Below are 21,640 nucleotides of genomic sequence, written 5' to 3'. Positions count from 1 at the left end.
ATCCCAACAGATAAGAAACGACAGGACGTTTGAGGGGTTAGAAATTGATGACATATGTTTAAATAAAATAAAATGTAATGGCAAGAAAATGAACAAGAAGTAGACGTTTTGATCTTTAACACTTCCTCATTTCTTAATAAAATAATACATTACAAAAAGGTAAAAGGGAAAACAGGTAAATGAAATCTCTATCTCCTCTGGAAGTTAAAGGACCTAATAGAAACAGCAAAGATAAAGGCAAACAGGACAGCAATCCCAGGAATCACAACTGCAACTTTTCCAAGAAAATCATGTTTGATGCCATAATATTCTCTCAAAAAATCTTGCACTGGTTGTTGGTCACCATCCTCGAGTGGGTCTTTAATATCTCCGTATTGGGATGCAAGTAGTCCATACAATGTCCATGCTACTGGACATCCCCAGTAATACCATCTCCACCATACAGGCATCCTCTGTTATATACACATGTATTAGTCCATAAACTGAGTATATACTGAGCTGAAGCTTAGAGCATTCTGAAGAATTAAAGGGTAGTTAACACTTACAGGTCGAGGGATGACAAATCCTGAAAAGATATTCCATATTGCATAAAAAGCTGAAGAAACTATGGATGCAATGTGGTAGTTTGGTGTCACAGCGACAGCCATCATTCCATAGTAGGTGAAATACAATAATGTGAAGTACATGAAGAATATATACCAAAAGAACTTAGCAGCAGTCCATTCGAATCCTATCATTGCATATGTTATAAGACCATACACAAAAGCTTGACAAAATATATATGGAAGCTCCACTATGACCTGTGAAAAAGATATTAAGCTCATTAGGAGAAGAAACAAAGAGCATTCTATATGCTTAACTATTTCTTAAAACATGTAAAAAGGTTATTACTTGTGCATACGCATATGGCAAAGCTGAATACATTCCTGCAGCTCTTTCTCTATAGAAGACAGTTCTTTCAACTGCCACTACTGGCTGTACAGATGATCCATTTTGCACTCCCAGGAAGAGAACTGCTGCATACAGTGAACCAGTAGAATTGGAAAGGTCTTGTTGCTTACCACTACAATGCAAGAAATGGGAATAAGCTTCTAGTCACGAACAGAACATTTAGATAAAATGTTCGACTAGTATAGTATGTGACTTACGTTTTGGAGCCAAGATTCCAGAATATTGTACCAAACATCAAAGCTATGAAGATTGTAAACAGAAACCTTATGGCGGTATATGGTGGGTTCCGCCAGTATGATAACCGCTGCTTCCACAAACAAGCTATACATTGGGTTAGGAATGACTGAGAATACTGGGTAGAGAAATATAGGTCCTTTGAACCAGGCGCTGGAGTGCTTAATTCATTGATAACTGCTATGTTTCTCCTGAAACATGTGGCATATATCAGCAGAAATTTAAAAAGAAATTTACCTCTTGTTTCTAGAATGAGTGCATTATACAATTCCTGTGTTGCAACATAAACAGTGATAGAAGATTCATCTATCTTTAATTTATTGGTACAAGCATACCTGTAAAGTTCTGAATTCTTGTAAATGGCAGAAAAATCAACACCCAAAGCCAACTCTTGAGCAGAACTGGTGACTTCCAGCATCCAAGTGGCTGGATTATAACCATCTTTAATTTTACTGACTCCTTCAACTTCCTTGATAAAAAGAATGGTAACTGCATTAGCGTGAATTAAAAATGTAAAGAAGTTTCTTTTACAGATTTGCACTTTTTCAAATTTTTACCTCAAAATATTTAATCAAATGGTAAGAATGCCGACCCAATGGCCCCACGTATATCTCTTCTCCTCCTCTCTTCAACAGGAATAACTGCAATGCTATGTTTGCAGCACATCAGTATGTGGTCAAAACCCACAATAAATCACTGAATTTAGTAATTTTTCAAAACATTTTATACCTCATCAAAAGCTTCAAAGATGTCAATACTTGGTTGATGGATGGTGCATACAACGGTTCTTCCTGTGTCAACAGTGTTCCTAACTGTTCTCATAACAATTGCAGCAGCTCTTGCATCTAGACCTGAAGTCGGCTCATCCATGAATATTATGGAGGGGTTTGCCACCAGCTCAACTGCTATCGTTAGCCTTTTTCGCTGCTCAGTTGACAGACCATTCACACCAGGCAACCCAACTAGTGCATGCCTCAAAGGATTCAGTTCCACCAGCTCCATGATTTCATCAACAAACATCTGCATCAAAATTTTGCAACATAAATTTAGTTGCCTGTGACCTGCTAGAAATCTTTTCCTTTTTGTCATACAAACAGATGAGATGCATTCAAGATTTTTGTGAACATCTTAACAGGTTTGATAAGGATTTGGACCCCTAACTTCACCCCAAAAGCTAACTCGTAGGGGAAGGACTGAACCCAGCCTTATACACTAATGTACTCCGCGGGCGATGTGGGACGTATCAAGGTTCCTTTTAACATTACAAAAGGGTTTCCTATGTAATTCAAGTTAACTTGAATGAACTAGCACCAGACAGTAGACAGGCTGAAAGCAAACAGATTCTGAGAGCAGAGGATTCTGATGTAGATACTTACATCTCTAGTGCTAGAGTCTATTTCAGGGGCAAGACGAAGCCAAGCTGAGAAGAGTAAGGATTCATAGACAGTAACGTGTGGAGAGTGGATGTCATTTTGCTCACAGTATCCTGAAATTCTAGCAAAGGTTTCCTGCTTCTTTGGGTATCCAGAAATTGTGATACTTCCCTCAATATATCCGCCAGTTTTCCTACCAGCCAGGACATCCATAAGAGTGGTTTTACCAGCTCCACTGACACCCATTAAAGCTGTGAGAACGCCTGGCCTAAAAGCACCACTGACACCCTTCAATAGCACCAATTTATCTTCAAGGACTCCCTGACTTTTCATTTCCTGTAAATTCAATATATCAAGTTATGTTGTCCTTTTTAACCACATCTAACTGAAAAAAATATATCTTTCTACTTTCCTAACTTTCGATACCTGTGGCATATCAACAGAGTATACAACGTTATCAAAGGTAAGACAATGTGGTTCAAATGGAAGAACCATTCCTTTTTTCTTGTTATGATTCACCTCATCATTCCCACTTGCCTCAATTTCTGCATGTAAATTGAATTTATTAGAAACCAATAGCATATGAAATAATTTGAGTTAAACACATTGCCAATGCCTGTCACCTGTTTTGGTTCTATCACTACTCTCAGCTTGTGACAACTGAATGGCTCCTTCAGTTTTATCTCTTGGTGCAGACTCCTCAGAAATAAATGCTTGAGGCTTCTCAAAAGCTGTCAAATTTCATTTAAAGGATCTTATCTTGAGCTCTCATTTCCAGATCGCATGAAATTGCTATGAGAATAATACTTACGGTTAAGGAAATGAAGAGCCAAAGTTGAACATATGTTGAATACTAGTATGAATCCAGCCGATGCGCCGAGTCCTAACCAATACCAATGTGCTTCTGGAAAGAATCCACGACTTTTCATAACTTGAATTCCTAGTGGTTCTTCTGACTTTGCTGGAATCTGTAACTTGTAAAATAAATAAGGGATCACTTGGACAAAAAGGGAAAACAAATACATAAGATGGCATGTTAAAGACAATTACATGACTCCAGCTTTTTCCAAGGAACTCGTTGACTACTACTGCGTTCTGCCCATACATCACTGGTGACATCCAGTAACCCCATATCCACCATTTCTTAACGTCCTCTGTGGCAACAGAAAAAGAGAGAACCTAGAACTCATTCATATTTTGCTTAAAGAAAGATCAGTTTTTCGAGTGCGCATGTATTACTTAATACCTCGTGACAAGATTACGCCACCCAAAGCAACAAGTGTAAGTAGAGCAAATGACCCAAAAGTGTTAGCAACAATCATGTTCCTTCCAACCGAAGCAATAAATCTAAATAGTGCAGAGGACATCTGGGTAAATAGTAAAAGAAGAAGGTACTGCTTAAATAACCTGCAGTCATCACCATTTTCCTATTAGCTTCATCAGAACAAATTGTATTATAAAATTCTAAATCAACATGTTTTAATTCTGTTCTTTTTGTTTGTTTTCCTCTCTCACCTTCCAACATTAGGATCAAATCCAATGGCATAATAAGTGATGAACACCCAAACAGCTATTTCTAAAAATGTTATAGGAATTTTAAGTATCCATATCGGAAGAGAATATGCCCATGAAGGGTAGAATAGGAAGTCCCTTTGCTTGTAAAACACTGGAAGCTTTACAATGGTCATAGATATTTCCGACATGCCATTGAACAAGACCATTACCACAGTAAAGAACAAAGCACCCAAATAAATTCCTCCATCAGTTACATCATCTCGGTGCATATTAGTTCGTAGGAAGAGTGTCATAGTAATGATTGCCATAACGGTAAGCTGGTAGCAAAACTAAAAATTAGAAAAGGAAAAGGAAATTGTATGATATGTAAAATTTGCAAACAGAAACTAGGCAACTCTTAATTGTTTTGACAATTACTTGGCCGATCTTGAAGATATAGACAAATGAATTCCTCTTCATGAGCAAGTACTCTCTTGAGAAGCAAGCTTTAAGCAACTCTATCTTTCCTACACCATATTTTCTAGTAGCTAAAGCTGCTGGGTGGCTCCTGGTCTTATCAAATGGGATTGAAAGGTCATGTTCAATTTTTTGACCAATTTCATAAGATTGAAATGCCCTGGTAAATTCTGGGACTGTGACAAAACTGTATGGCTGATCTTTACATGTCCAGTACTGCTGCTGATCTTTCCTTGATGTCACCTGCAATGAGTTCATTATTCATAAGAACTGCTACATATAAGCCCCTCTTAAAAAATGATATTCTATGAGGAAGACATAGAAAAATGCCATGTTTATGCTTACTTCTTGCAAGAAATCCGCGACGCCTTTTCTTTCAGGACACCCGAAGCCCATATATTCAAAAAACCCGAGTACGTCGTCACGAGGACCCTGGTACACAATCTGGCCATCGGACAGCAGAATAATGTCGTCAAAGAGATCATAAGTTTCTGGAGCTGGCTGAAGGAGGGAGACGACAGCAGTTCCATTAAGAATGTGAATGGACTGCTTTAGTGAGTTCACAATTTGGTAAGTTGTTGAGCTATCCAGTCCAGTGGAGATCTCATCCATAAACAGTGCCTTTGCTGGCCCAACCAGCATTTCACCTTCATTTTGATTTTGGTAGATTTAATTACAGACTTTTTTTTATATGGAATCAAAATTATATTTTATTTGTTGTTAGAAACAGACTGGTGGACTGTGGATGCTATTTACCTGTTGTAACACGCTTCCTTTGTCCTCCGGAGATACCCCTTAACATTTCGTCTCCTACCAAGGTATCTGCACAAATCTCTAATCCTAATATCTGTGAATTTAAGTGAAAAGGACGTTAAAAAATTGAAGGAATGTTACATTCCTGAACAATAATATTGAAGTACTTTTTACTGATGATACCTTCAGAATATAATCTGTGACCACGTTAGTATCTTGACCTTCAGTTGCTGCAGCCTGTGAACACAAGAATATTATAAAATGAAGATCAATCTCCGTAAATTCAGCTTGAAATTTTTTGATTGAATTCTTATTGAAAAAGAATTAAAAAAAATTACAAATTCATTTTAATGTTTAGAGAAAACAACAAAATTTCATTGAATACTATTCATATTTTTATGCCTTCATATCACAAAATTATTGTTTCTTCTGTTAGAACCTTGTCTTATAATTCCAAGTTAGCTATCTGCAGGATTATTTGTTAAGTGACAACATTAGGAAACTGTTTTTGGATTAGTTGTACTTTTCGTAATTATGTGATGTGTGTATAAATTTGCAAGTCATGTTAACTTCATATCTAACGAAAACTAAAATTTGATTAGATTCAAATTTAAAAATTATAGTTGGAAAAGCTGTGTTATCGTCTTCTAAATATAGGCTTTGTAGTTCTTTGGAATGAATGTGAAAACAAAGTTTCTTATCTTTATGCGTTAAAGTTTTTCTCCAAAAATTTCCAATTCTAAAAAAAAAAAAACCATCTTTCTCTTACCTTCATGAAAACATCAATATCTGGATCAGGTTTAATATTTGCTATTTTCTCTCTTCTGGACAGCTCTGCTAACATATCTGTTAATTGTCAAATTTTTTTCATTATTAATAACACTTGGAGTATGTATTTCATTAAGGCACATCATGAAAATAACATTGAAGAAAGTCCAGCAATCTGACCGTGTTGGGTTCCAACCCCTTGGCATCTGGCAGAAAATGCCAAAGTTTCCCTTACAGTCATTTCTCCAATGTGAAGATCATGTTGACTGATATAAGCTGCTGTTCTTTGTGGTATGAATTCATTCATCCCATGACCATTGTACGTCACAGAACCAGAAAACTGCAAGAGAAGTTTGATGTCTCAATTTAGATTAAGAAAAAAACTAGATTGAAAAATGGATGCTAAATAAAAGCCAAATCCACCATGAAAGTTATAAAGATAAGAAAATGAATCAACACCTTCAAATTAGGATCAAGCTTTCCTGCCAATGCTAGCAGAAGTGTAGTCTTTCCAGAACTTGGAGGACCCAAAAGTAAAGTCATTCTGGAAAATGTGCATGCCCCAAAAGCAGCAATTAGGAATTTGACAAAGCAAAACAGATACACACACACACATATATATAGTGACTATAAATTAATTAGGATAGCCTAAACAATCTCTTACCTTGATGGTTTGATGACCCCACTAACATCCTTAAGAATGGTCAACTGTTTCTTTCTACTCGGAAGGATATGCAGAGAATTCAAAAAACCCTTTGGAAAATCAAAGGCAAGAAAAAATTAATTTATAAGAATAAACTAACAAAATAAAAAAAAATAAAAAAAGCAGCACCATGAGAGACCCTCAAGTAGTGAGGACAAGGTTAAAGGTCCAATGTGTGGGAAAAGTATTTATAGGAATAGTCTATATCTTAAATTTAATGGAATAAAACACAAATTGAACGAAAATAATCTCATATCTAAAAGGTATGAGATAACTCGTGATAATAAAAAATAAATAAATAAAAGAAGCAACTTAAAATCTTTGCAAGTTTTTACCTCTACTATATTAGCACTGAAGTTGACAAATGTAGGCAAAGCTCTGCTTCCTACATGTACTTCTGCCTCGATATTTAGATGCTCAAATCGAACTTCAATTGTTGGAATTTCTATTCCAACCCTAAAACACCAAGACACAAGACAAACGATTAAAGAAATATCCAAGAAAATAACCAATGAAGAAACAAAATCAAAACCCATCTTTCTTTTTCCATTTCTGGATATATATATCTCTATAATTCCAATTATTATCACGCAGACCCAAATTCGAATTTTCTTAGCAACCAAACAAAGAATCTCAAAAAGCAATGAACCAGTATAAAAGTCTTAATTTTACCTATCAATTCGGTTCTTGAGTTTCAACAAGAACTTCTCATTATCCTCTTCAGCAACTCTAACTAATCTGTCAACCAAAGTTTTCCTTTCTTGAAATCCAAGATCATCAATGTCAATCTCATGCATTTCACCTTTAGATACACTAACCAATATACCTTTCCTTAAACGATCATAAGTGGGTAACTTTTCAAGTGCTGCCCATTTAAGAGCTTCTTCATCATCTTCTTCTCTTGAAGATCTTGAAAAAACATCAACCCCATTATTTCTCCGTGCCGAAGAGCCCCCTCCTCTGATACTACTACTTGCTCTATATATGTCTGTACCGTCCATTTACGGAGAATTCTCGCTTCAGTAACAAAAGCTTAGAAAACCCTCCAAAACCCAGATTTTGATCTCAGTTTTCTTGTTAAAGTTTGCAACTTTAATGGAAAATGTCACAGATTTTATACTCTCTTTGAATTAAAGAACAAAGAAGATGCAGTGCATTTGAAAATTTTCTCTGTATTTATAAGAACATCTCATTAGAGTACTTACCAAATTTTTACGTTGTTTAATGTAAAGGTTATCATTTCCGTGAAGAGACCATCAGGAGAATGGTTATGATTAAACGAAACAATTACAATTTTAAAGTTTTTTGATTGACAAGAATCATGTAGAGCCTGTTTTTCCAAAATCTCCAGCTTACATGGATACTATAAACAGTATCTGCGTTTTTAACAATGAGATTGGGATTATTTAATCTCTAACATTTAACTTGACAAACAAGTCAGATCTTCACCAAGAAAAATTAATTGGAAATCTTTTACCAAGAAGAATCAATTGAATTACGAAACTATATACAGCACCTTTTAATCTTTTAAACGTCAGTTCATACAAAAAATCATTTAAAGAGTAATACCAAGTGTCTAAATTTTATGCGGATAAAGTAAGGGGTGAGCAAAATGACTAATCGACTGAAAACAAAACTGGCACCGTTCAATTCGATTGGGTTAGCATGCTCACAAGAAGATTGATTTTCCATTTAATTTGGTTCAAACCAAAGTTTCTTTTGGTGGGTTTATAAAAATCAAATCAGTTAGACTTAAAAAAACCATCAACCTAATCGAGCCGATTCAGTTTATTCAATTTGATTTTTTAACAACAACTTCGGTTTGAATTAATTTTACTTTTAAAAGTTTGATTTTCCTTTTTCTATCTGGGTTCAATTCGAATTTCAACCCAACCTATTGTTTTCTCACCCCTATAAAATAGTTATACATTTACAAATATAGAAAATATAATTTTCAAACTTTTGTTAGTATACTAAAAAAAGAGAGATACAAAAGAGGTTTTCTAAACGTTCATGTTGAATGTGATAATGTCCTTGCAATAAATTGAAGTAATATCTTACGGCGTGCTTTAATTCACTCTCTATTGCTCAAACCAAATTAAGTTTTTCGTGACGGTTTGATTCAATTTGATTCGATTTTAAGATTTGAGGCGATTTTTAAAAAATCAATTAAACTTTAAACATTGCAAAATTAAACTGAATTTATATAAACAATTAATATCATAGCAAAAAGAAACATATTTGTAATAGAATGATACTTAATTCAAAGCATACATAGGTACTAAATAATTAATATATAAAATAAAATCGCAGAAGTAAACATGCGTATAACAATTAAATTAATATTAAACTAAAATATTAATATTATTTTACATATTTATGTATTCATGAAAACCTATTATCAATATAATTAATTAAATGTAAAGGAAATTTTTTTGAAAACATAATTACAAATAAGCATATCAAGAATTATAAATAAGCTTATAGACCAGACATATAACTTTATTATTAGTAGCTAATAAAATTCATTGATCTTTTAACGAAATAAAAGAATTCATATGCTTTTAAATGAAACTGCAACTAAAAATTATAATATTAAATCTTTCTGCTTGAAATTGATGTTGATAAAAGATATAAATCTTTATAGTAACAACTAGTCCTTTAATTGATTTGGACGTCAAAATAATAACTTCACTGGATCTTCTATAACTGGATCGATTTTTCAATAATTTGTAATATATGACGAAATATGAGTTTTCGCCGCTATGCGTTAATAGCATTAATGGAGGAACAGACCGCAGTACCAGGCTCCATCGATCAAGATCCACACCTGCAAATCAAAATCTAAAGTCTCCAACCAAATAAAATCAAATATCACACTTTTATTTAGTACTAAACCCTTACAAAGAAGGGACTACCCTCACAAGGAATGGATAAAAAAATTCCAAATATGGAGACAACCTATAATAACAAAATAAAAACGACAGATCTGTTATAAAAGAAAAACAGATCTAAATTTATTAAAGTAAAAGAATATTAAAAGTAAAAAAACGTGAAATGAAAAAGATATTAGAAAGTAGGATGTAGGGGGCTATCGCTGATAAACAGCGGCAGCTCCAAACTAAAACTGAGATTTAGAAAACTAGAGAGACAAGAGAAAGGGTGGTGTGGCCTTCAAGTTCTAAATATAAAGTAAATTACTTTGAAGACTTCAAATAAATGAATATAGGACCGTAGATTTACAAAAATAAAGAAAATTATGGATCTATTCGGTAATATTAGTTGTTTTAGTAATTGATGGCTGTTTTAGTAGCATTTAGCTGTTAACTGGTTGAATAGCTTTTCATGAGAAAGCTAAACGTTACATGAATTAATTTTTTACAAAACATTATTTTAACCTCTAAAAGTTAGTTCAAACACTATGTTATCCAATACTATAAAAAAAATATATCAAAATGCTAAAAAACTATTTAAAAAGTTGTTCCGAACACACAGTACATCAAAGGCTTATATCACACTTGCACAGAAGAGGTCTTTCTTTTGCTCTTATTACAAGACAAAAGTAACAATTACAAAATATTCTATGCTTGAAATGGTAGTAAATGAAATGATAAAATATTTTTTTCTTATTTACAAATGGTCATAAGAGAAAATAAATCTCTAATATCATTAATTGGACTAATTAAAAATAAATACTCAAGTGATTAGAGCAAGTAAAAATCCTTAAAAATGAAATAATTAGAATTAATTTTAAAGCTATACTTAATAATATAAATCTGTAATATATATAATCAGATGAAAACAAATTTTTAATTAGATAATCAAATTAAATATAATTTACTAAGTTTGATAAAATGAAATGAAATGATTGGGATGAAGTTAATTATTGTAAATAAATATTTGTAGTTTTTTTAGTATAAACCACCGATATCCATACTCTATTATTAGAGACCGTATAATCTGACTTGGGATTTAAATAATTTATAATTATTAACACAATCACGTTACTAATTAGTTAGGATTGTTTCCTTGACTTAATGAAATTTTACCATAAAATAGTAAAATAGCAACACATTTAAAAGAAAGCAATCCTAAATTCCTAATATTGTATGTATATATTTTCAAAGTCTGCGTGCTTACTATTACTAATCACCTTCTAGAAATTCAATAACTTAACGTACAAAGGTTACACTTTGAATATTGTACTGTATATTATACTATTATATTATGTTTCTTTCTTTGTATTTTTTATTTTTTTATTTTTTTTATCAATATTAGTGAGTGTTCAAAGTCTATAGTTCTGTTAGTTGGTGAAAACTAAAAACAATCCACAGGGAAAATATTGAGTTTGTAATTTTTTTTTTTCTTCTATTTGAATGTTAATTAACAATTAAGGTGAAATTAGCTTGCTAGTGAGAGAAACAGAGCCCCTTATTATTTTTTTTTATAATATTATCATATTATAATGGCATTTTTTTTTATATAATCTTATAGTTCTGTTAGTCTAATGTTAATCTTATAATATTTTTAGGATACTTCTGTTGAATTCATATGTAATATTTGGAAAAATATAGAATAATTTTTGTGACTGAAGAAACTTCAATTGGACTTTGTGCTCATTAGGTTTTCCCCACATCTAAGTATAAGACACCTTTTTTTTTTTTAGAGAAATAAGAAGTTAGCTTATCAGTCAACATCCTTTTTTTTAAAAAAAAATAAAAATAAAAAGCAGTGGAGTGTTAAAAGGAAATTTTGAGGTGTGAATGGATATTATCCTTCGGAATTTAATTGGTCCTATTTAGGTTCTGTTCGGCAATAAATTTTCATAATGATTTTTATTATTAAACGTTCAATATGTAGCGTTTATACTAGTTGACCGCTATTAAAAGAATTAATTTTTTAAAAAATGACCTTTGTTGTTGCTCAATTATAGCAATAATGTTTTGTAGGTTTACTCTTGAGAACTGTTAATAGGGATAAATAGATATTACTTGAATAGACACAAAATAAATAAATGATAAAATTATTTTTATGTAAGTAATGTGCGATTTTTATCTCTTAACGCACCTCACAAGCTATATTTATATATTATATCTAAAATTTTACTGAAGAGAATAATTTTATGTTAAAAAAAATTAATTCTACAAAAATTAGAAGACTATGGATTTATGGTTAAGTCATTTTAAAAATAAAATGTATATCAAGTGAGGAGTTGTCAATACTCAATGCCAATGGTAGATTTTTTTAACTGATCATTAAATATTCATTGGATGTTTGATAAATGGGTAGGTAATTGTTTTAAATTTAATATAGTAGAGATAAATCAATCAACGAGGTGGACATGCCGGAGTGGTTATCGGGCATGACTAGAAATCATGTGGGCTCTGCCCGCGCAGGTTCGAATCCTACTGTTCACGATTTAAATTTTTCGATTCTATTTTTAATACTGAAATTGACATTTTGTGAGGGGTTTGCTTTTTAATACTGAAATTGACATTTTGTGAGGGGTTTGCTACTAACTCAACCGCTTTCGCTGCTCTGTTGAAAAGCCATTAATACGAGACAATCCAACCAATGCATTTCTTATTGGATTCAGTGTTTAAAAAAAAAAAAAAAATTTAACAAAAATGGGCAGATTTTTAAGGAAAGAAAGTTCATACACAAAATAAACTTTATTATGTTTAAGATAATAACAATAGAATGATGATTTTTTATGTACAAGATCCATCAAAGCGGCAATTTAATTTTTTTTTTTTTCCACTTCTACACTACAGCTCCCTGCTTCAATGGGTTGAGATTGCATGTTATAATATATATATTTTTTTTTTTTCAACTGACTCGTCTTTCTGTTATGTTATAACCACGTTAATTCTTAAACCACTAGTCCAGCGTTTTGTCGTTTCCTGAGTGATCCAAGCGATGAAATTTCTCATTTTTATCTCAACAGCTAAGGAATGAACAACAATTAGACATTTTGATGTTTCATTCTTCTCTTTCTCATTACGAAAAGCTGAAAGGAAAAACAGTCACATGAAATCTCTTTCTCCTCTGGAAGTTAAAGGACCTAATAGAAACAGCAAAAATAAACGCAAACAGGACCGTAATCCCAAGAATCACAGCAGCAACTGCTCCAAGAAAATCATGCTTGACACCATAATATTCCCTCACATAATCTTGCACCGGTTGTCGGGTACCGTCCTCGAGTGGATGCTTAATATCTCCGTATTGGGATGCAATTAGTCCGTACAAGGTCCATGAATATGGACATACCCAGTAGTACCATCTCCACCATACAGGCATCCTCTGTTGTATTCACGCATAGTAATCCATAAAATGACTATATTAAGCAGAGGCTTTGAGCATTTTGAAGAAACAAAGTATAGCTAACACTTACAGTTCGAGGGATGACAAATCCTGAAAAAAGATTCCACATTCCATAAAATGCCGAAGAAATTATAGACGCAATGTGGTGGTTTGGTGACACCGCGACAGCCATCATTCCATAGTAGGTGAAATACAATAATGTGAAGTACATGAAGAATATATACCAAAAGAACTTAGCAGCAGTCCATTCGAATCCAATCATTGCATATGTTATAAAACCATATACAATAGCTTGACAAAAAATATATGGAAGCTCAATTATGACCTGTAAAAAAGATATTAAGCTCATTAGGAGAAGAAACATTGTGCATATTATATAGTTAGTTATTTCTTAAAACATGTTAAAAGGTTATTGCCTGTGCATACGCATATGGCAAAGCTGAATACATTCCTGCAGCTCTTTCTCTATAGAAGACGGTTCATTCAATCGCTACTACTGGCTGCACAGATGATGAATTCTGCACTCCTAGGAAGAGAACTGATGCATACAGTGAACCCATAGAATTGATAAGGTCTTGTTGCTTACCACTGCAGTGCAAGAAATGGGAATGAGCTTCTAGGCAGGAGAACATTTAGAGAATAAAACCTTAAACTATTATAGCGCTAGTATATGACTTACATTTTGGAGCCAAGATCCCAGAATATTGTACCAAACATCAAAGCTATAAAGGTGGTAAACAGAAACCTTACGGCAGTATATGGTGGGTTCCGCCAGTATGATAACTGTTGCTTCCACAAACAAGCGATGCATTGGGTTAGGAATGACTGTGAGTACTGTGTAGGGAAATATAGGTCCTTTGAACCAGGAGCAGGAGTGCTTAATTCCTTGATGACTTCTTTGTTTCTCCTGAAACATGTGGCATATATCAGCAGAAATTTAAAAAGAAATTTACCTCTTGTTTCTAGAATGAGTGCATTATACATTTCCTGTGTTGCAACATAAACAGTGATAGAAGATTCATCTATCTTTAATTTATTGGTACAAGCATACCTGTAAAGTTCTGAATTCTTGTAAATGGCAGAAAAATCAACACCCAAAGCCAACTCTTGAGCAGAACTGGTGACTTCCAACATCCAAGTGGCTGGATTATAACCATCTTTAATTTTACTGACTCCTTCAACTTCCTTGATAAAAAGAATGGTAACTGCGTTAGCATGAATTAAAAATGTAAAGAAGTTTCTTTTACAGATTTGCACTTCTCAAATTTTTACCTCAAAATATTTAATCAAATGGTAAGAATGCCGACCCAATGGTCCCACGTATATCTCTTCTCCTCCTCTCTTCATTAGGAATAACTGCAATGCTATGTTTGCAGCACATCAATATGTGGTCAAAACCCACAATAAATAACTGAATTTAGTAATTTTTCAAAACATTTTATACCTCGTCAAAAGCTTCAAAGATGTCAATACTTGGTTGATGGATGGTGCATACAACGGTTCTTCCTGTGTCAACAGTAACTGTTCTCATAACAATTGCAGCAGCCCTTGCATCTAGCCCTGAAGTCGGCTCATCCATGAATATGATAGATGGGTTTGCCACTAGCTCAACCGCTATTGTTAGCCGCTTCCGCTGCTCTGTGGACAGACCATTCACACCGGGCAACCCAACTAGAGCATTCCTCAATGGATTCAGTTCCACCAGCTTCATGACTTCATCAACAAACATCTGCATCGAAATTTTGCAGCATCAAGTTACCTGCTTGTCGCTGAGTTAGAAATCTTTTCTTTTATGTGATATAAACAGGGGAGATGCATTCAACTTTTTGCGAACATCTTCACTAGAATACTCAACTAGTTATAACAGGTTAAATATTAAAGAATTTGCTATGTTACTAAAAATGCCTTTTGAACTCGGCAGTGCGAGTCAACTTGAATGGACTAGCCTCAGACAGTAGACAAGCCAAAAGCAAACAGATACTGAAAGCAGAGGCTTCTGATGTAGATCCTTACATTTCTGGTGTCAGAGTCTATTTCACGGGGTAGACGAAGCCAAGCTGAGTAGAGCAAGGATTCATAGACAGTAACGTGTGGAGAGTGGATGTCATTTTGCTCACAGTATCCTGAAATTCTAGCAAAGGTTTCTTGCTTCTTTGGGTATCCAGAAATTGTGATACTCCCCTCAATATATCCGCCAGTTTTCCTACCAGCCAGGACATCCATAAGAGTGGTTTTACCGGCTCCACTGACACCCATTAAAGCTGTGAGAATGCCTGGCCTAAAAGCACCACTGACACCCTTCAATAGCACCAACTTATCTTCAAGGACTCCCTGACTTTTCATTTCCTTATCAAGTTATGTTGTTTTTTTTCATCACATCTAACTGCAAAAAAATATATCTTTCTACTTTAACTTTGATACCTGTGGCAGATCAACAGAGTATACAACGTTATCAAAGGTAAGACAATGTGGTTCAAATGGAAGAACCATTCCTTTTTTCTTGTTATGATTCACCTCATCATTTCCACTTGTCCCAATTTCTGCATGCATGAAAATTGAATTTATTAAATTAGAAACAAATAACATATGGAATAATCAAGTTAAACACATTCCTGTAACCTGTTTTGGTTCTATGACTACACTCAGCTTGTGACAACTGAATGGCAATGGCTCCTTCAGTTCTAGCTCTTGGTTCTGGCACCTCAGAAATAACAGCTTGAGGCTTCTCAAAAGCTGTCAAATTTCATTTTTGATATCTTACCTTGAGCTCTCATTTCCAGAAAGTATGAAATTGAAATGATAATAATACTTACGGTTAAGGAAATGAAGAGCCAGAGCGAAACATAAGTTGAATAATAGAATGAATCCAGCCAATGCGCCTAGTCCTAACCAATACCAATATGCCTGTGGAAAGAACCCACGAGTTTTCATAACTTGAATTCCCAGTGGTTCTCCTGAGTTTTCTGGAATCTGTAACTTGTAAAATAAGTAAGGAATCGCTTCAATATTGAGAGGCAAAAACACAAAGATATGATGGCACGTTAAAGAAAATTACATGACTCCAACTTTTTCCAAGGAACTCATTGACTACTATTGCGTTCTGCCCGTACATCATTGGTGATATCCAGTAACCCCATATCCACCATTTCTTTATGTCCTCTAGGGCATCAGACAGAAAAAAAACTTAGAACTCATTCATATTCGTTTAAAGAAAGATTAGTTTGTCAAGTACACATGGATTAATTATTACCTCGTGACAAGACGACGCCACCCAATGTCAAAAGTATAAGTAGGGAAAATAACCCAAAAGTGTTAGCAACGATCATGTTCCTTCCCACTGAAGCAATAAGTCTAAATAGTGCAGAGGACATCTGGTTAACTAGTAAAAGCAATAGGTACTGCTTAAATAACCTGCACTAGTCAACATTTTACATTTACTTGATCAGAAAAAAACTTGTGTTATATAGTTCTAATCAACATGATCTTTGTTTTGTTCTTTTTGTTTGCTTTCCTCTCTTACCTTCCAACATTAGGATCAAATCCAATGACATAATAAGTGATGAACACCCAAACAGACACTTCTAAAATTGTTATAGGAATTTTCGGGATCCATGTCGGAAGAGAATATGCCCATGCAGGATAGAATAGGAGGTCCCTTTGCTTGTAAAACACAGGAAGCTTTACAATGGTCATAGATATTTCTGACATGCCATGTTCCCAAAGTAAAGAACAAAGCTCCCAAATAAATTCCTCCATCAGTTACATCATCTCGATGCATATTAGTTCGCAGGAAGAGTGTAATAGTAATGATTGCCATAATGATGAGCTGGTACAAAAAATAAAAATTAGAGAAGGAAGAGGAAATTTTCATATAATATGTAAAATCTGAGAACAAAAACTAGGCAAATCGAAATTCTGTTGATAATTACTCGGCTGAGCTTGAAGACATAGATAAATGAGTTCCTCTTCATGGGCAAGTACTCTCTTGAGAAGCAAGCTTTAAGCAACTCCATCTTTCCTGCACCATATTTTCCTGTAGCTAAAGCCGCTGGGTGGCCCTTGGTCTTATCAAATGGGGTTGAAAGGTCATGTTCAATTTTTCGACCAATTTCATAAGACTGGAATGCCCTGGAAAATTCCGGGACTGTGACAAAACTGTAAGGCTGATCCTTACGTGCCCAGTACTGCTGCTGATCTTTCTTTGATGTCACCTGCAATGAGTTCACTATTCATAAGAACTGCTATATATAAGCCCATCTTAAAAAATGATATTCTATGAGGAAGACATAGAAAAATGCCATGTTTATGCTTACTTCTTGCAAGAAATCCGCGACGCCTTTTCTTTCAGGACACCTGAAGCCCATATATTCAAAAAACCCGAGTACGTCGTCACGAGGACCCTGGTACACAATCTGGCCATCGGACAGCAGAATAATGTCGTCAAAGAGATCATAAGTTTCTGGAGCTGGCTGAAGGAGGGAGATGACAGCAGTTCCATTAAGAATGTGAATGGACTGCTTTAGTGAGTTCACAATTTGGTAAGTTGTTAAGCTATCCAGTCCAGTGGAGATCTCATCCATAAACAGTGCCTTTGCTGGCCCAACCAGCATTTCACCTTCATTTTGATTTTGGTAGATTTAATTACAGACTTTTTTTTATATGGAATCAAAATTATATTTTATTTGTTGTTAGAAACAGACTGGTGGACTGTGGATGCTATTTACCTGTTGTAACACGCTTCCTTTGTCCTCCGGAGATACCCCTTATCATTTCATCCCCTACCAAGGTATCTGCACAAATCTCTAATCCTAATATCTGTAAATTTAAGTGACAAAGACGTAAGAGAATTGAAGGAGTGTTGCATTAGAAGCTTCTGAACAATAATGTTGAAGTACTTTGTGCTAGTAATACCTTCAGAATATAATCTGTGACCACGCTAGTCTCTTGACCTTCTATTGCTGCAGCCTGTGAACACAAGAATATTATAAAATGAAGATCAATCTCCAAGAATTCAGCTTGAACTCTTTTAATAGAATTCTTATTGAAACAGAAATAATAAAAAAAACAGAAATTGAATTCAATTTAAGTAGTTAGAGAAAACACAAAATTTCATAGAGCATATTCACATCACAAAGTCGTTATTTCTTATGTTGGAGTTAGAATTTGTTCTACAACTCCAGGTTAGCCATCTGCATCTAGAAATCTCTTTTTGGTATAGTTGTACTTTTTGTAAATATGTCATGTATAAATTTGCAAGTTGCATTAACTTTAGATTCAAGTTTCATAACTATAACGGGAGAAGTTGTTTTATATAGCTTTATAAGTATTGGCTTGGTAATTCTCTGAAACGAATGAGTAACACTTTGTTATAAGTATAACGAAGTGTTAAAGATTCTATCTTTTATGAGTTATAAGTTTTTCTTCAAAAATTTCCAACTCAAAAAGACCAACATCTTCCCTTACCTTCATGAAAAAATCAATATCAGGATCAGGTTTAATGTTTGCTGCTTTCTCTCTTCTAGACAGCTCTGCCAACATCTCTGTAAATTGTCAAAAAATTTTAATTGTTGGTAACACTTGGCTTATATATGTCATCAAGGCACGGCATGAAAATAACGTTAAAGAAAACGTCCAGCAATCTAACCCTGTTGGGTTCCAACCCCTTGGCATCTGGCAGAAAATGCCAAAGTTTCCCTTACAGTCATTTCTCCAATATGAAGATCATGCTGACTGATATAAGCGGCTGTTCTTTGTGGTATGAATTCATTCATCCTATGACCGTTATAAGTCACAGAACCATAGAACTACAAGAGATATTTTATGTCTTTATAATGAATGTTAATTAAAAGTCAAATCTGCCATTAAAGTCATAAAGCTAAGATAATGAATCAACACCTTCAAATTAGGATCAAGCTTTCCAACCAGTGCTAGCAGAAGTGTAGTCTTTCCACAACCTGGGGGACCCAAAAGTAGAGTCATTCTGGAAAATATGCATGCCCCAACAGAAACAATTAAGAATTTGATAAAACAAAAACACATATATATTTTCACTACAAGTTAATTAGAATAGCCTAAACAATTTCTCACCTTGATGGTTTGATGATCCCACTAACATCCTTAAGAATGGGAAAACTTTTCTTTCTACCCGGAAGGATATGAAGAGAATTCAAGAAACCCTTTTGAAAATCAAAGGCAAGATTAAATTAATTTACAAGAATAAACTGGCAATATTCCTAAATAGAGTTAAAAAAAAAAATCCTCAAACAGGCAGGTTACAAGATGATTATCAATTTTTCTTAACTTTTCAGAAGAATATTTTATGGTTTTGGATTGCAAAGCATTGTGTTCAACCATCAACAATTTGTCTATTAATTAGGTTAGGAGACAAGCAAATCAAATTGTTGATGTTATTACTAGAGTTTCTTATTTTTATACTCGTTTTTAAGTTATTTTCAGTTGAAGATCATTTTCATGGTGAATAAAAGATTTCATTTCTTCTAAAAAAATTATTATTTAACGTATGAATATTTGCTAACAAATTCAAAAAAGAAAACTCAAGGAACAGCCAGTAATTCTCGCCTCAATTTGTAAAATATTATCCTTTGATTATTCAATAAATTCCTTTCTATTAAAGTAAAAAATAAATGAGAAATTTATGAATGGTAATTTGTAAATCATTATAAATTATATTATTTATTATGCAGAATTTAAGAAATTTAAAGACACAAATCCATTCTATCACTTCTTTTAAGAAATTAAATATATTTTTCACTTTTCTTACCATATTACTTATTTCTTCAAGAAAAAAAATTCGAACACACTCGTGTTATACTATGACCGTAACACGTTCCTTTAAAAAGTCACGAATACACTGAATTGGCAATTATTTATAACATATAGGTTTCAATAATTTTTTTCTTACTCCATTTAGGAAAATTGCCCAGAATAAAAAAATAAAAATAAAAAGCAACATAAAATCTTTGCAAGTGGTTACCTCTAGTATGTTAACACTGAAGTTGACAAATGTAGGCAAAGCTCTATTTCCTACAAATGCTTCTGCTTCAATATTTAGATGCTCAAATCGAGCTTCAATTGTTGGAATTTCAATCCCAACCCTAAAACACCAAGGACAAATGATTAGTGAAATATCCAAGAAAATAACCAATGGAAAAACAAAAGACAATGTCTGGATATATACCCATAGATCCCATATAATTTTGACACAGACCCAAATTCGAATTTTCTTAGAATGCAAACAAAATATCTCAAAAACCAAGAACCAGTACAGTAGTCTTAACTTTACCTTTCAATTCGGTTCTTGAGTTTCAACAAAAATTTCTCATTATCCTCTTCAGCTACTCTAACTATTCTCTCGAGCAACCTTTTCCTTTCTTGAAATACAAGATCATCAACATCAATCTCATAAACGCCACCTTTTGATACACTAAACAATATACCTTTTCTTAAACGATCATAAGTGGGTAACTTTTCAAGTGCAGCCCATTTAAGAGCCTCTTCATCATTTTCTTCTATTGAAGATCTTGCAAAAACATCAACACCAGTATTTCCCCATGCAGAAGAGCTCATTCCTCTTATACTACTACTAGCTCTGTATATGTCTGTACCCTCCATTTATAAAGAATTTCGGTAACAAAAAGCTTAAAACCCAACCAAACCCCAGATTTCAGTTTCAGTTTTCTTGTTAAAGGTTGCAACTTTAGTGGACAATGTCAGAGATCTATTACTCTCTTTGAGTTAAAGAGCAAAGAAGACGAATGCATTCAAAAAATTTCTCTGTACTTATAAGAAATGTTGACCGGTGCCTTGCATTTGTTGGTGATCTTGAAACCCAAGCTTTGTGATTAATTTGCTTTCCTTGGGTGCAATGCAAATTTGGAGTAGGCAAAACCTTATTGATAATCTGATGATATGCGTTATGGTGTTAGGTATCTACGAGCATAATTGCCGCGCCATGCTGCGGGATGAGGTTTATAAGAAATAAAAAAAATAAAATAAAATAGAAAAATTGCAATTAATAGGTATATAATTTAAAAAAAAATGTAAAAATTATGTGTCCAACTAAGTTAATTGTCTTTCACCTTCTTAACTTTCTATGAAAATTCATTCAATAGAGTAGATATATGTAATGTAGATTTTGAATATAATTCAGTTAAATTTATTATTATTTCTTAACAATTATATCTTTTTATTTTTCGTATTTTCTCGTTATTATATTGTGTAGTTCTTTTCCACTTTCAAAATTTAGCATTCGGAACCATGATCTTAATTTCCTTGAATCTTATTGTATTATACAGTGATGATAATGGTTCTCAAGTCTAATCTTACTTCTTACCTTATATTGATGATTTATGAAAGGTGTCGAGAATAAGTTTTTAAATTTTTGTGTTTCGTTTTTATTAATTTAATATGATTGGAATAATTATGAACAATTTTGAGAATTAACATAATATATTAACATATGATAAATTTAGTTATTTTTCTAGACTATTTGCTTTTAAACTTTAATTTTAATGTTTAACTTCATTTTTTGATTTAAACATTT

The 21,640-nt window shown here is 33.4% G+C and overlaps 1 protein-coding gene, 1 non-coding gene and 1 pseudogene across 10 annotated transcripts; 1 reads left to right on the top strand and 2 right to left on the bottom strand.

The window, feature by feature from the left end:
* Window positions 1-113: 113 nt before the first annotated feature.
* On the bottom strand, window positions 114-7,777 carry LOC105634776 (pleiotropic drug resistance protein 1). Of its 8 annotated transcripts, none has more exons than XM_089722172.1 (24): window positions 7,426-7,777; window positions 7,029-7,209; window positions 6,715-6,803; window positions 6,510-6,594; window positions 6,231-6,390; window positions 6,052-6,128; window positions 5,466-5,519; window positions 5,286-5,376; window positions 4,875-5,176; window positions 4,491-4,772; window positions 4,074-4,390; window positions 3,805-3,965; window positions 3,609-3,712; window positions 3,370-3,526; window positions 3,182-3,289; window positions 2,985-3,103; window positions 2,562-2,894; window positions 1,915-2,205; window positions 1,743-1,826; window positions 1,521-1,654; window positions 1,149-1,376; window positions 892-1,063; window positions 546-800; window positions 114-452 (listed from the first exon to the last, which is right to left on the bottom strand). In XM_089722172.1, exons 1-24 carry the CDS (start codon window positions 7,752-7,754, stop codon window positions 189-191), a joined length of 4,377 nt encoding a protein of 1,458 aa, XP_089578298.1. In that variant the 5' UTR covers window positions 7,755-7,777; the 3' UTR covers window positions 114-188. The 8 variants fall into 8 exon arrangements, with proteins under 8 accessions (XP_089578298.1, XP_089578329.1, XP_089578419.1 ...); XM_089722203.1 differs by having other exon boundaries at window positions 3,603-3,712; window positions 7,089-7,209; XM_089722293.1 differs by having other exon boundaries at window positions 3,200-3,289; window positions 3,603-3,712; window positions 7,089-7,209.
* A 4,311-nt stretch (window positions 7,778-12,088) lies between these two features.
* Window positions 12,089-12,170, top strand: TRNAS-AGA (transfer RNA serine (anticodon AGA)). Its single transcript has one exon. It is a non-coding gene; the product is annotated as a tRNA-Ser (tRNA).
* Window positions 12,171-12,753: 583 nt separating this feature from the next.
* On the bottom strand, window positions 12,754-21,025 carry LOC105635039 (pleiotropic drug resistance protein 1-like; annotated as a pseudogene). Its single transcript, XR_016321223.1, has 24 exons — window positions 20,381-21,025; window positions 20,072-20,192; window positions 19,165-19,253; window positions 18,973-19,057; window positions 18,722-18,881; window positions 18,541-18,617; window positions 17,989-18,042; window positions 17,802-17,892; window positions 17,391-17,692; window positions 17,007-17,288; window positions 16,598-16,903; window positions 16,328-16,488; window positions 16,133-16,236; window positions 15,891-16,047; window positions 15,697-15,810; window positions 15,499-15,617; window positions 15,091-15,423; window positions 14,522-14,806; window positions 14,350-14,433; window positions 14,129-14,262; window positions 13,757-13,984; window positions 13,494-13,665; window positions 13,148-13,402; window positions 12,754-13,056 (listed from the first exon to the last, which is right to left on the bottom strand). The product of XR_016321223.1 is annotated as a pleiotropic drug resistance protein 1-like (transcript).
* Window positions 21,026-21,640: the final 615 nt, after the last annotated feature.

The sequence above is a fragment of the Jatropha curcas genome, chromosome 1, assembly GCF_041381405.1.
Source record: "Jatropha curcas cultivar XTBG-Jc1 chromosome 1, XTBG_Jcur_1.0, whole genome shotgun sequence".
Classification (NCBI taxonomy): Eukaryota; Viridiplantae; Streptophyta; class Magnoliopsida; order Malpighiales; family Euphorbiaceae; genus Jatropha; species Jatropha curcas.
The sequence above is the reverse complement of the archived record's forward strand: the minus strand, read 5'-3'. Positions and strand labels throughout refer to the sequence as shown.

Coding starts and splice junctions, on each gene's coding strand:
- LOC105634776 (XM_089722172.1), bottom strand. CDS start 7,754: ATGGACGGTACAGACATATATAGAGCAAGTAGTAGTATCAGAGGAGGG. Junction 7,210..7,425: donor CTCAAGAACCGAATTGATAG/GTAAAATTAAGA, acceptor TTGGTGTTTTAG/GGTTGGAATAGAAATTCCAA. Junction 3,104..3,181: donor TAGTGATAGAACCAAAACAG/GTGACAGGCATT, acceptor ATTTACATGCAG/AAATTGAGGCAAGTGGGAAT.